General features: G+C 44.2%; 1 protein-coding gene across 3 annotated transcripts in view; it reads left to right on the top strand.

The window, feature by feature from the left end:
• Positions 1 to 10,783, top strand: part of DPP6 (dipeptidyl peptidase like 6) — a 527,947-nt gene extending 517,164 nt beyond the window's left edge. For all 3 annotated transcript variants that reach the window (XM_068145994.1, XM_068145993.1, XM_068145995.1), the window contains exons 20-26: positions 1,580 to 1,774; positions 2,644 to 2,698; positions 3,620 to 3,725; positions 4,565 to 4,623; positions 5,917 to 5,989; positions 6,089 to 6,162; positions 8,037 to 10,783. In XM_068145994.1, the coding sequence (XP_068002095.1) occupies positions 1,580 to 1,774; positions 2,644 to 2,698; positions 3,620 to 3,725; positions 4,565 to 4,623; positions 5,917 to 5,989; positions 6,089 to 6,162; positions 8,037 to 8,183 (709 nt within the window). In that variant the 3' untranslated portion in view covers positions 8,184 to 10,783. The remainder of the gene's footprint in view (positions 1 to 1,579; positions 1,775 to 2,643; positions 2,699 to 3,619; positions 3,726 to 4,564; positions 4,624 to 5,916; positions 5,990 to 6,088; positions 6,163 to 8,036) is intronic.
• Positions 10,784 to 12,050: the final 1,267 nt, after the last annotated feature.

Genomic DNA, 12,050 nt, shown 5'->3' on the forward strand with positions numbered 1-12,050 from the left:
ATTAGAGTAGGTGTGAAATGGGAACACTCTGCACCCCTGCCCAGTTAGTGCTGTGCTTGCTAGGTTTATTCAAAGCCCAGCTTAGCTCAGCAATAGTCCCTGTACAAGGAGGGAGAAAGAAACCAACCTGCAACTTCCACCCCACCCCCAAAACTCATCCCACACACCCAGCCTTCTGCCCATTATTGTTGCAGAGACTGGTCTCCACTTCTTGAAATCTTCCCTGCCTTACAATGCATGTGGGAGCTGCCAGCCCATGTTGCCATGGGAGGCGGAGGGAGGGCATTTGGCCCATATTTGGTGCCACTGCCTTTGCTCACTGCCTATTTCTGTGTGACAGTTTAGACTGGGTGCCTCCCGTTACTGCCACATGTTACACCTCTGGTGTCCTAAGTGTCCCACCCATTAGGTGGACAGTGTATTTCATAGCCATAAATCCTGCACCCTATAAATTCATCTGCAAAGTCTTTCTCTTCCTCTTTCTTCCCTCTCTGCTCCTGTGGGAGATGCTTCCTATTGGGTAACAGTGGGGGAGTATCTCAAGGCTTCTTAGGCTTGACTGAGCCTAATGCCAGGAGGAGAAGGGAGGGGCAGTCTCAGATCTGTCCAGCCTGAAACTAGCCTAGCAGTGAGGGGGGAAGAAAGAGCCCTGGGGGTTTTGGTAGATGCTCAGGTGGGGAGAAGGGAAGTGCTGGGAGGTCTTTGGGTGTGCAGTAAGGGGCTCTGTATGCTTTGGGATTCTTTGCCACTATGCTTTGTAGTTTCTGTAAAACACCAATTGCTTTTCCATTTAAACTTTCCATCACTTTGCAATCCATTTGTGTGAGTGTGGTGGTTTAAGCCTTAACTGGAGTTTAATCTACCAAAAAATAATCTGGAGTCAGTTTGGAAGTAGGAGAAATAAATTTTTTAACAATATATATATGTATATAATATATATATATATATCTCAATAATGGGGGATTTACAAGGGTAAGGAATAAGGATGAATAGGGGAATATACAAACCCAAATTTGGATGGCCTTGTATCTCCCTCAATGTATGTGGATTTCAATCCGTTAGAGAAGCATGGATGCAGCAGGGAGAAGATCAGGCCCAACCACGTGGCAGAGCCAGGAGGCCAGCAGCAGCAGTGGGTCCTTTGCAACAGGTGAGGCAGGAGCAAAGAGCAAGAATGGCTGCCACCACCCCACTCCCCCTTTATAGTTTTGCTGGACAGGAAGGGGGAGCAGAACAGACCAACTTAGACTCAGGAGACCTCTCCTCCCAGGAAGGAGAAAGCACATCCACCTGGATCAGGTTTCTTTTCTCCCCTGGGGGAAGCAGGGTTTTTGTAACCCTCCCCCCCACCAGGGTGGTGTAACCCAGTACAGTGAGTATCATTCTTTTGCCCCTCTTGGGGCAATAGAGGATCTCTCCAGCCTTAAACCAGGACAGATTATTGGTAGCAGAGGATGGTTGCTGCGGGGGAACTCTGCAAATTGGATTGGAGAAGTGCAGAGATGGAAAAGTTAAAGTGGAAAGATGCTGTGAGGAGAATTAACTCGGGCTCAGCCAAACCCAATCCATTCTGTTTCAGAGATGGGACACCTGGCAGCCAGATCGTAACGGAGAGGTTCGAGGTGACGTGGGAAAGCGTCATGGTCAGCTCTCACAACGCCATCGTGCTGAAGTTCGACGGCCGCGGGAGTGGCTTCCAAGGCACTAAGCTATTGCACGAGGTTAAGAGGAGGCTGGGTGTTTTGGAAGAGAAGGACCAGTTGGAAGCTGTCCGGTGAATGACACTGTTATTGAAGAGACTAATTCATTAATAATAATTAACCAAAGACTGTCGCTAGTCCTGGTCGCTTTAACAGTGTGCACGAGAGAGTGGGGAGATGGGAGGGAGGGACGGTGTGGTCACGGTGTAGCCATACAGTTGTGACCAAGTGATGGCATGTGAGAGAAGGGTCATGCCAGCCAGTGCAGAAGGAGAAAAACAAGCCTTAAAGAGAGCTAAATTAGACCACACTTATCTGTGTCACCTGTTCAAAGCCTGTTTATTTTTAGCTCTGCACAGTCACACAGCTGCAGACAAATAAGTTTGAATTTCAGCTCCTGTATTAATTTTTTTGCTGGCCTAGTCATTGGGGAAAAAAAACCCAAAACAATCTTTAAGCCTTTCAACTTTTTAAAGCAGAACAAACAGTGCAAAACCTTAAATGTCAGCTTCTGTCATATTGTTAGATTTATTCAGCACAGAATCATGCCAAAAACACTATCAGCATAGTGCAACAGCATCAGCTTTATCATGACTCTGGGCAACCTGGTCTGGTTGAGGATGGCCCTGCTGACTGCAGGGGAGGATCGACTAGATGACCTTTGGTGGTCCCTTCCAACTCAGACCATTCTGTGATTCTATGACTCTCAGAGGTAGTGCAGGGCATTTGTTGCCCTTTCCTGGCCAAATCCAGCACAACAGGTCGCAAGATTAAATCAAACTTTCACTTACATGGAAGCAGCGTGAAACTGTGAATTTCGATTGTCTGCATCCTTTTGCTGCAGCCAGCCCTAATTCCAGCTGATAAAAATCACATTTTGCAATATCTAAGGGGGAAAAAAAATATATTTTTAACCCATTGTTTCTCTTCTGTCATGTTCTAGGACAATGCTGAAGGAGCATTACGTTGACAAAATGCGAGTTGGTGTCTTTGGGAAGGTAACATTCTCCTGTTGTTCCCCCGTGCTCTCATAGTTGTCTGATGTGGCTAAGCAGCTGAGCTAGATCCTGATTTATTGACTGTCAGTGGTGACTTTTTTTATTGTTATGTATTTTTGAGGTAGGCTGCTTCTCCCTGAGAGATGCTAAAGATGAAAACTCTCATTCTATCAATGTATTTGTCAGTTTTGAAAAATTAACTTCCAAGTGCAGAAAGTGACTCTTTGTCAGAACAATGTTGTCAGATAATTAATTATTCCCTCCCCATCCCTCCTGCAAACCTTCATTTCATTTCTGTCTTGCCCCTTAAGGCTTGCAGGAATGTGGGTAGATCCAGTTCATGTCTTAAAAATACACAACAACAGTATTGATTTCTGGGGCTGAGCTGCACCACAGTGTGTCTCTGGCTGGGAAACAGCAATTGCCAAGTGCACATAGGGCTTGAAATGTGAATGGGACTGGGTGAGGAATTGTTTATTGTGAGAGATACAGGCTTGGAGTGGGCGAGCAGAGCTGTGCTGCTGTGCAGCAGCATCTCTGCAGGGAATTGTTAACAGGCTGGTGGCAGATGCTGTAATTGTGATGTCCATTTTAAATAATGGAAGACTAAGGTAATATTTTGGAGAAGTGACATATCTGATCAGACCCGTGGCCATAACGTGGGATGAAAAGAGGCAAGCACTGGAGCACACAATCCTCCTGCCTTCGGGAAGCTCCAGCAAGCAAAGAGCTCATCTTCAGATGCATCTGCTAAAGCCAGGGAGATGTCCCTTGTTTTGTGGGTTTTATTCAAGGCAAGATATTAAGTGTTGTATAATGGCTGAGGGTTCGCTGCAAGGTCTCAGCTGCAGTGTTTATGTACCAAAAGCAGCAATGCCTCATGGCAGGAGCACTGACACCTCTGCCCGGTTTGTGTTCCAGGATTACGGTGGCTACCTGAGCACTTACATGCTTCCAGCTGTTGAAGAGAACCAGGTGTTTGCCTGTGGAGCTGCTCTCTCCCCACTGTCAGACTTCAAACTATATGGTAAGCCCTATGTCAGAGCCTACAGACCCTTTTGCTGACTACAAATTATGTTTCTGCCCTGTCCTTTCCCAGCTGTGTTCTCTTTCTTCCCTGGTATCCTGCCTGTTTTGTACTGTGTGTCATCTTAGGACTAGAGATAGATCCTTTTTTCCCTGATCAGGAGCAATTTTGCAGTCACCATTGAGACCAACCATGGTGATCAGTTTTATTACTCACTCCTTTTTAAATAAAAGGTCAGCTCTATACCCCTCCAGCCTCTGACACCAACATGCACCACTGCCTTGAACATGCTTCCTTCTTCCCTGAACCATCCATCTGTGGGTGCCGTAGTCCAGCCTGCCCACCTCCTCTCTGACAGCAATACTCCACTGCATGTGATACTTCCTCCCAGGGACACCAGTTCCCTTTGCACTTAGTGCCAGTGAAAACCACAAGACATGAAATTCAGTGATGTTAAGCCAGCCTTCAGGTCCCATATAGTTATCCCTGAGACCAACGGAAGCTTGCAGTAGCCTATTGATGGAGGTGGCCCCATGTAGAAGGAGAATAGGACACAACATGATAGGGTTCTGCTGCTTTCATATCTCAGTTGCCTTAAGTTGGGGGTGGGGGGGAAATCTCCCTTCTTTGGAAACCATGAACAGACAATGATAATGACAGACTCATTTCATGCATTTCAGACTCATTCATATTCTTAGTGTATATGCAAAAACTCTTAGAAGTATGACCTGTGTAACTAAGGCAATGCCAGAAAAGAAGATCTTTTTTAGTATTTGACTCAGAAGCTGCAGTGTGCTTGCTTATGGCTGAAAGAGATCTTTTCTTCTTTTCTTTTCAAGCTTCAGCCTTTTCTGAAAGATACTTGGGCTTGCACGGCATTGATAACAGAGCATACGAGGTAACTGCACAAACACTGTGTTTCCCTGATAAAATGTGAACAGGGGGCTAACTCTTCCTCAATGTTTTCTCTTCTGGGGAGAGAAAAAGAGCATGCAAGATGGGCTCACTAGTAAAACTCTAAAAGCAGTAACATGTGTCCAGTTCTGGGCCCCTGAGTTTAGGAAAGATGCTGAGTTGCTGGAATGTGTCCAGAGAAGGGCAACAAAGCTGGGGAGGGGTTTGGAGCACAGCCCTGTGAGGAGAGGCTGAGGGAGCTGGGGTTGCTTAGCCTGGAGAAGAGGAGGCTCAGAGGAGACCTTCTTGCTGTCTATAACTACTCAAGGGAGGTTGAAGCCAGGTGGGGGCTGGTCTCTTCTTCCAGGCAACCAGCACTAGAACAAGAGGACACAGTCTCAAGCTGCACCAGGGGAGGTTTAGGCAAGATGTTAGGAAGAAGTTCTTCATAGAAAGAGTGACTGGCATTTGCAATGTGCTGCCTGGGGAGGTGGTGGAGTCACCATCACTGGAGGTGTTTAGGGAGAGTCTGGATGGGGTGCTTGGTGCCATGGTTTAGTTGATTAGATGGTGTTGAATGATAGGTTGGACTCAGTGATCTCAAAGGTCTCTTCCAACCTGGTCTGGTCTGGTCTGGTCTATTCTGTTCTTAATTTGAGATATACATTCCTTTTGCCACTCAAAGAAATGTTGTCATCTTTTGGATGCTCCTTCAGACTTCTTCTGAACAAGGCAGAGAAAAGCAGAGAAGTCCTTCTTTTTTCTAACCCAACACCATTTCCAGTTCCTCAGATTTGTATTTCTTCTATGCATCTGATAGACAGTTGGGGGCAAAGACATTCTCATCAATGAACACTTGAATTTAGTACCAGATCCTCCTCCTGGCTGTCAAGGCTTCTTGAGGTTGGCCTTCAAACCACAGCAAAGTCACTCCAGCTCTCTGAAGAGTTCTTAGGCATAAGCACTCAGGCTCACTTTTCATCAGTGTTTTGTATTCACTGGAAATTCACTTTGACATTTTTGATGTGTTCTGCAGTTCAGACTTTTGGTAAACATTATCAGAACAGATGACAGTCTCTGACCTCTTCTGGCTGCTGATACTGAGCCTGGAAGGACAGGGTGGGGGTCTGCTTTAGCTGCAGACTGATTCAAGTAGCCAGGAGAATATGCTGTGTCGGTGCCTGCTTGTTATCCCTATGATAAAGTGCAAAGTGGAATGAAGTGTTTCTATTTTCTCCATGTAAATGGCTAATGTCTAGAAAGATTTTTAATCTTCTTGCAACCTTTTCCTTCGCAGATCACCAAATTAGCACCCAGAGTCTCATCACTGAAGGAGCAGACATTTTTGATCATTCATGCTACTGCTGATGGTAAGTTAGCCCATCATTTGAGCTCATTATGTGTTGGGATGGGTTTGATTTTTCTTAATTAAATTTGCCTCTTTAATGATTGTAATTTGTATTTTACAGAAAAAATCCATTTTCAGCATACTGCAGACCTTATCACACACCTAATTAGGGCAAAGGCTAATTACAGCTTGCAGGTAAAGCATGTTTTTTTTCTTTTCTCAATAGTTATTTCCCAGTTTGAACTCAACGTTGTGTCAAAAAGCAAGCTTTGAAAAGCCACTTGCAAAGACACCCTGGCTGTAGAAACAGCAGCAGTGTATAGTGTGATCCTGTGCACTCTTGTCCTTATGTCTGTGGCAGTTTTGGTTTGGACAGTGGTAGCACAGTTATTAAATTACAGGCATGTCCCTAAGGAAATGATGCCTGTTGGCTTTCTTTGGGAACAACAGGCCAAATTCAGGATTAAGTCAACCAGAAATTTTAGGGAAAGAAATGTCACTAAAATCTGACATCCCACTGCAAACAACGTGCTCTGGTCACTGGTCTAGAGAGCCCTTCTTTCCACTGAGTTACACCTCTGATTTGTTGAATGACCTCTGTCCAAGCCAGTACAGGCTCCAAAATTAACCCATTCACAACTCCTGGGGATAGTCCCTACCCTCTGCTACATCCTAATCTGCAGTCTAGTGCATCTAGCCCAGGCTCAGTCTGTGCCAGGGACCATGCTACAGCTCACAGTACCAGCTGCAGTGGCCCAAGTCCTACTATTGCTTGATTCACTGAATACCAGCTCCCTCTGGCTGCACTTCTGAGGAGATTCATGCGATGATTTGCTCACTCCATCGTGCTCCACAGGCAGACAGGATAGAGCACAGACATCTGAGCTAAGCAATAAGCCCAGCACAGCTCTGGTCAGCACTACAATGACTGAGGAGCCCCTACACGTTGCCTAGTGCAGAAGCATTAATATGGTGCAGCTTGAAGGCGCCAATGGGCTTGACACATGTCCAAGATAAGGACTGAATGAAGAGATAAGGAATCTACATCTTACATTGAGGTACTCAGAGCAGCAGTGAGACACCTCAGACCTGCCTGCAAGCTTCCAACCCTAGAAAATATTTTTTTCCCCTTCAGTATCCCAGTCTGGACAACCCATTGAGATCCCTTCATATTTCTTCAACAGACACAGAATTTACCTATTCCATTTAAATGGGAAGTTGCATTTAAACTATTTAGTTTCTATCTTCCAACACTTTTTTTCCCCTATTTAATTACTTCTGTGGCAAGCTTGATTTTTACTTTAACACCCATTAGCATTTTCCCTGTAACACCCTCATTTGAGTCAGTGGAACTGAATTCACAGGCTCCACAGACTTTAACCAGTGTTCTTTTCCAGTTTTCACAAGGAGCAAGAACTGTTATTTGCAAGTGTGTTCTTGTTCTGCTTAGCTTGAACTTGCTTAGAATGGTGTTAACTAGAAAATCCTCCTCCGAAACAAAAGTTCCTTTGCAAGGAAGATGCAAGCCTGCACTCAGAGCACTGTGGTGGTGGTGTATAGATGTTCAAATCACCCCGAGCATAACTTGCAGGACAAGATGTAAGCAGAGGAAGATGTTTATTACCTTATCCAGCAAAGTTATATAGTCTGTCAGAAGGCAAGTGTCACATCTTTATTGGTCATCTTCTACTGGCATGCATGTAATTAAGGCATACAACAGGTCAAAATAACAAAACAATATTTTAACACATCCAACCAAATTCTACCTAATTCCTCTCTTTCAGTTACAAGACGTTTACGTTCTTTTCTGAGTCAAAGACTAAACTTAGCCTTCTCTAATTCAAGCAAAGGCAAATCTTCCCCATAGCCTTCCAAAGCTATCTGAAAACAGCCTGCTCCTACACTGTGGTGCTTGGATTACCCTGGATTACCCCATGTGCATTTACAGAAAGACGTGGTGCTGAGGAGAAGCAGTGGGTTTGCAGGCCAGCTCAAGCTGCAGATACGGATGGTCAGTGTTGAGACTTTAAGCTGCTCCTAATGGTGTGTATTTGCCTGTTTCTGTGCAGATTTACCCCGATGAAAGCCATTACTTTAACAACGCAGCACTGGAGCAGCATTTGTACAACTCCATCGTCAATTTCTTTGCATCGTGTTTCCAAGTTCAGGACAAACTCCCGCTAGCCCCACTGAAAGAGGAGGAGGACGACGATTAACTCTACTTGTCCGTGCCAAGCACAAGGCAGATGTCTCTAACAATATGCAACTGGATCATTGTCCTGAAGAAAGAGATGTAACGCTGTTAGCATGTATTTAACGAAAACTGAAAGCAGCTCATCTGCTTTACTTGACAGCAACTCCTTCCTAAATGGAAGAACATTAAGCATGGTGAACTCAGCAGAAACTGCTGTCTGAAACGAATCTATCACAACCAACATCTCTTCTTTTTCTTTTTTTCTTTTTCCTTTTTTCCTTTCTTTTTTTTTTTTCCTTTTTGTTTTGTTTCCTTTCCTGTTTTGTTTGCCACGAAGTGACTTCTAGCTGGAAAGTGGTAAGACATTGAATGTGATGGGAGACGCCCCAAGAAACCACTTCGAGCACTGGAAGATTTATTTGTGTCTTTGCATTCAAGCAAGCAAGCAGTAGCAGTGAAATCCATCATCCAGATTAAGGTTACTGTAGTCAGCCTCACACTCTGTCAGAAAACAATTCTGACCTAATACATGGAAAAGATTATAGCACAATTATTTTAAAGATTACTGATTCATAGGTACTTGCCTGCTCTCTCCCATGTTCAGAAAGTTTGTCACTGCTACAGGACATGCAAACTCAGTTGTACCTGATAGTGCTATAGCTACATTGATCTTTAGCCTCCTGGAATTGTTTCTTAATTATGTATAGCTTTTACTTCTGTTTTCATTGGGTCTCGTGCTTACCTTATTAGCTTCACAGCTTGTTCTGGATGGGGAGAAAAAAAACCCAGTGAATTAACCAACTCACTTTAGACCTCAGGGGTCTAAAAGAGGAAGTGGGGTCAAGGTACTCAGACATTAAAAAAGATCTTACAATAAAGCAAAGGAAATCTCACACTAATGTTCCCAACGTATCCTTTGCTTGCAATATGGAGTATTTTCTTTGGCAGCCTTGGAATATATGCACATAACTGAAGCTAAATCAGCACATAACTAAAGCTAAATCAGCTTCACACAGCGGTATTTTTATTACAATAGAGAACAATATATGATGGTCACCATTATTCTTTTTCTTCTTTTAGTATTGGAACACTTGTTTGGCAACCTGTTGGGGAGTGTCTAGATGAGGTTATGGTAGCAGGAATTTGTACCAGGTATTCACAGACCGTCCCATGAAGCCATTTAAACAGAACCAACGTGAAGAGATTTATTGCACATGGCGTCTGCAGCTTCGTTTTATTCCAGGTCAGCGATTGGCACATTTCAAACACATTTAAGGCATCTCTTCTGCTCACACTATAGTTTTTCCAAGCATTGACAGACTGAAAGAGTTGGGGCTGTTCAGTCTGGAGAAAAGGAGGCTCTGAGGTGACCTAATTTTGGCCTTCTGGTATCTGAAGGGGGCCTACAGGAAGGCTGGGGAGGGACTTCTCAGGATATCAGGTAGTGATAGGACTAGGGGGAATGGAATGAAGCTGGAGGTGGGGAGATTCAGGCTGGATGTGAGGAGAAAGTTCTTCACCGTGAGAGTGGTGAAGCCCTGGAATGGGTTGTCCAGGGAGGTGGTTGAGGCCCCATCCCTGGAGGTGTTTAAGACCAGGCTGGACAAGGCCCTGGCCAGCCTGATCTAGCGTGATGTGTCCCTGCCCATGGCAGGGGGGTTGGAACTAGATGATCCTTGTGGTCCCTTCCAACCCTGACTGATTCTATGATTCTATGATAGAAGACAAAAAGAAAGGGGATTATTTATTTTTCTTTTCTTTAACATATCTAACACTTCATTGTAGCAGTGCAAAGCAACTTTTAAAGCTTCTTGTGAAAGCATTCAGCTCTCAGAGAGAAATCCGATTTTCATTCCATGCCGCTCGCCAACCACGCCAAGAATTTTGACTAGTGTCACTCCTTGTAAAATACTCTGACCAAATGTACAGCCAGTATTAATACTGTATATTTCATTTTTGTTGTATATAAAGGAATGTAAGTCAGTTATTTGTCAGGTCCCCAATCCAATATTAGTCTTGTGTTCAGCATGCATGCAATACCACTTCTCTGCTGATCAGGACTCTTTAGACGTACTAGCTTGGAACTATAACAATTAATGTAATTTCTTTCCTTGTTTTGACAGCTCGAATATCAATGACAGTTTCTACTTTTGCCATAGTACTGTGGGTAAACTCACATCCTGGCAGCAATGATGATGTTTCCATTGTGTTCTTTAGTGTGTCTTTTTATTTTTTTGTTATACTATTATCTTTATTTTAAGCTTTGAATGTTGGTTGTACTTTGACCATCATGGGGGGAAAAAACAAACAAACAAACAAATATCGATAAACTACAGAACTTACCTAGTTTGGTTTCCTAGTTATCTTCTTTAATTTACAGTGCATCAACAGTGTGTGAACAAGAACTATGGTATAAATCTGCTTTATCTGGCAAAATGCCAAATAGACCGTAAGAATGCTGCGTGTCCAGATTTTGCTACACCGAGCAGGCTCCAGAGCCTGAAACGAACTTGACCCGAGAAATGTAAAAAATCTGCTCTGTCCACAATCTTTTGTAGAAAGAACTTTAGGATGTGGCATGGTAGTGTTTGTTCATTCATGGAATAAAACATTATTTTACCACCCTGCTCGCTACTGCTCTTACTTAGCGTGAAGTACTTAAATAAGCACCAAGCGGCTGGAAGAGCTGTTCCTGGCTGAAGTGAGCTCAAACTGCAGATCAGAAAGATGAAAAACAGGCTTTTAATGTACAAACACCTTTCCAATGAGTCTGTCTGTCACCTTGGTAAATGGTGTCTCTATGGTAAGTAGTGAGTACTTTTGAGGTGTTGTGGTTTAATCCCGGGTGCTGGCTTAGTCCTAGCCAGCAGCCTGCTCACTCCTCCCCTGCAATGCACCATCCTCGAGCCGTAATGTTTGAATATCCAAACAAATATCCATCTCTCTAGACCTAATAAAGACGTGGAAGACCTTTTAAGCCTAAAAGACTAAACCATGCAGCAAGGCTGTGAGGCTAACCAGCCACTTGAAGGTGCAAAGGTGACAAGGATGCTTTCTGGTGGCACCTGCTGACTTGCTGCATCTCATCAATGTCCAGGGTGATATCCCATCAGATGATACCAACTCGGCTGAACCAGATTCACAGGAAGAGAAATGCAACATTTCACAACAAAACAGAAAAACTGTCATGGACACTTACTCTAATCTTTGTTGCCAGCAAACCATCCACCTTGCAGCCTCAGCCTTTCCAAACCTTTGGTAAGTACTGTGTAGCTCACAGAGGGAAGGACGGAGTTGTTCAGGAAGGATAGGAGACCATATCATAACATTGAGATATTGACAAAGGACAGGATGAGTAAGAGAGGCCTGTAGCCAACCAGTGTAGTGTTTCAAGTTGAGAAGGGTCCTACACTACAGATGCTGCAGACAGATGGAACATCGAAACCCGGGAAGGTTCATGCCTCTGCTGTTGGGAGAATCCATCAGTTTGATACAGGTCTGAGCCGGACATCATCAGTCACCTACAGGAGGCACCAGGAGCTCACCTATACAAGTAAGCATGTACCTCAAAACAAGGCTTTCGTCTTCCCTCCTTTTTGACATTTTCCCTCTAATTCAGCTCCAGATTCAAGGAGGATATTCCTGGTTGGTGGGGCAGGAAAGCTGGGTAAGTGATTATCCTGCTCTTTGCGAGCTGCTGCTCACATCCTTGCTGTGTGCTACCAGAGGCAAATCTTCAACTGTCTCAATGCCACAGCATCAGTGCAGTCGTGTGTCTGTTCTTACAATGTGTGTGTATGAGAACTAAAGCTCTTGTTTCCAAAGCAAGCCCCAAAAGCCAGCTGCTGTTTGCAGCTGGTTTGTTTTCTTGGTTTTTTATTTGCAATTG

The sequence above is a fragment of the Melanerpes formicivorus genome, unplaced genomic scaffold (genome assembly GCF_026170545.1).
Source record: "Melanerpes formicivorus ecotype bairdi unplaced genomic scaffold, bMelFor1.0.p_v2 SCAF_13, whole genome shotgun sequence".
In the NCBI taxonomy this organism is placed as follows: domain Eukaryota; kingdom Metazoa; phylum Chordata; class Aves; order Piciformes; family Picidae; genus Melanerpes; species Melanerpes formicivorus.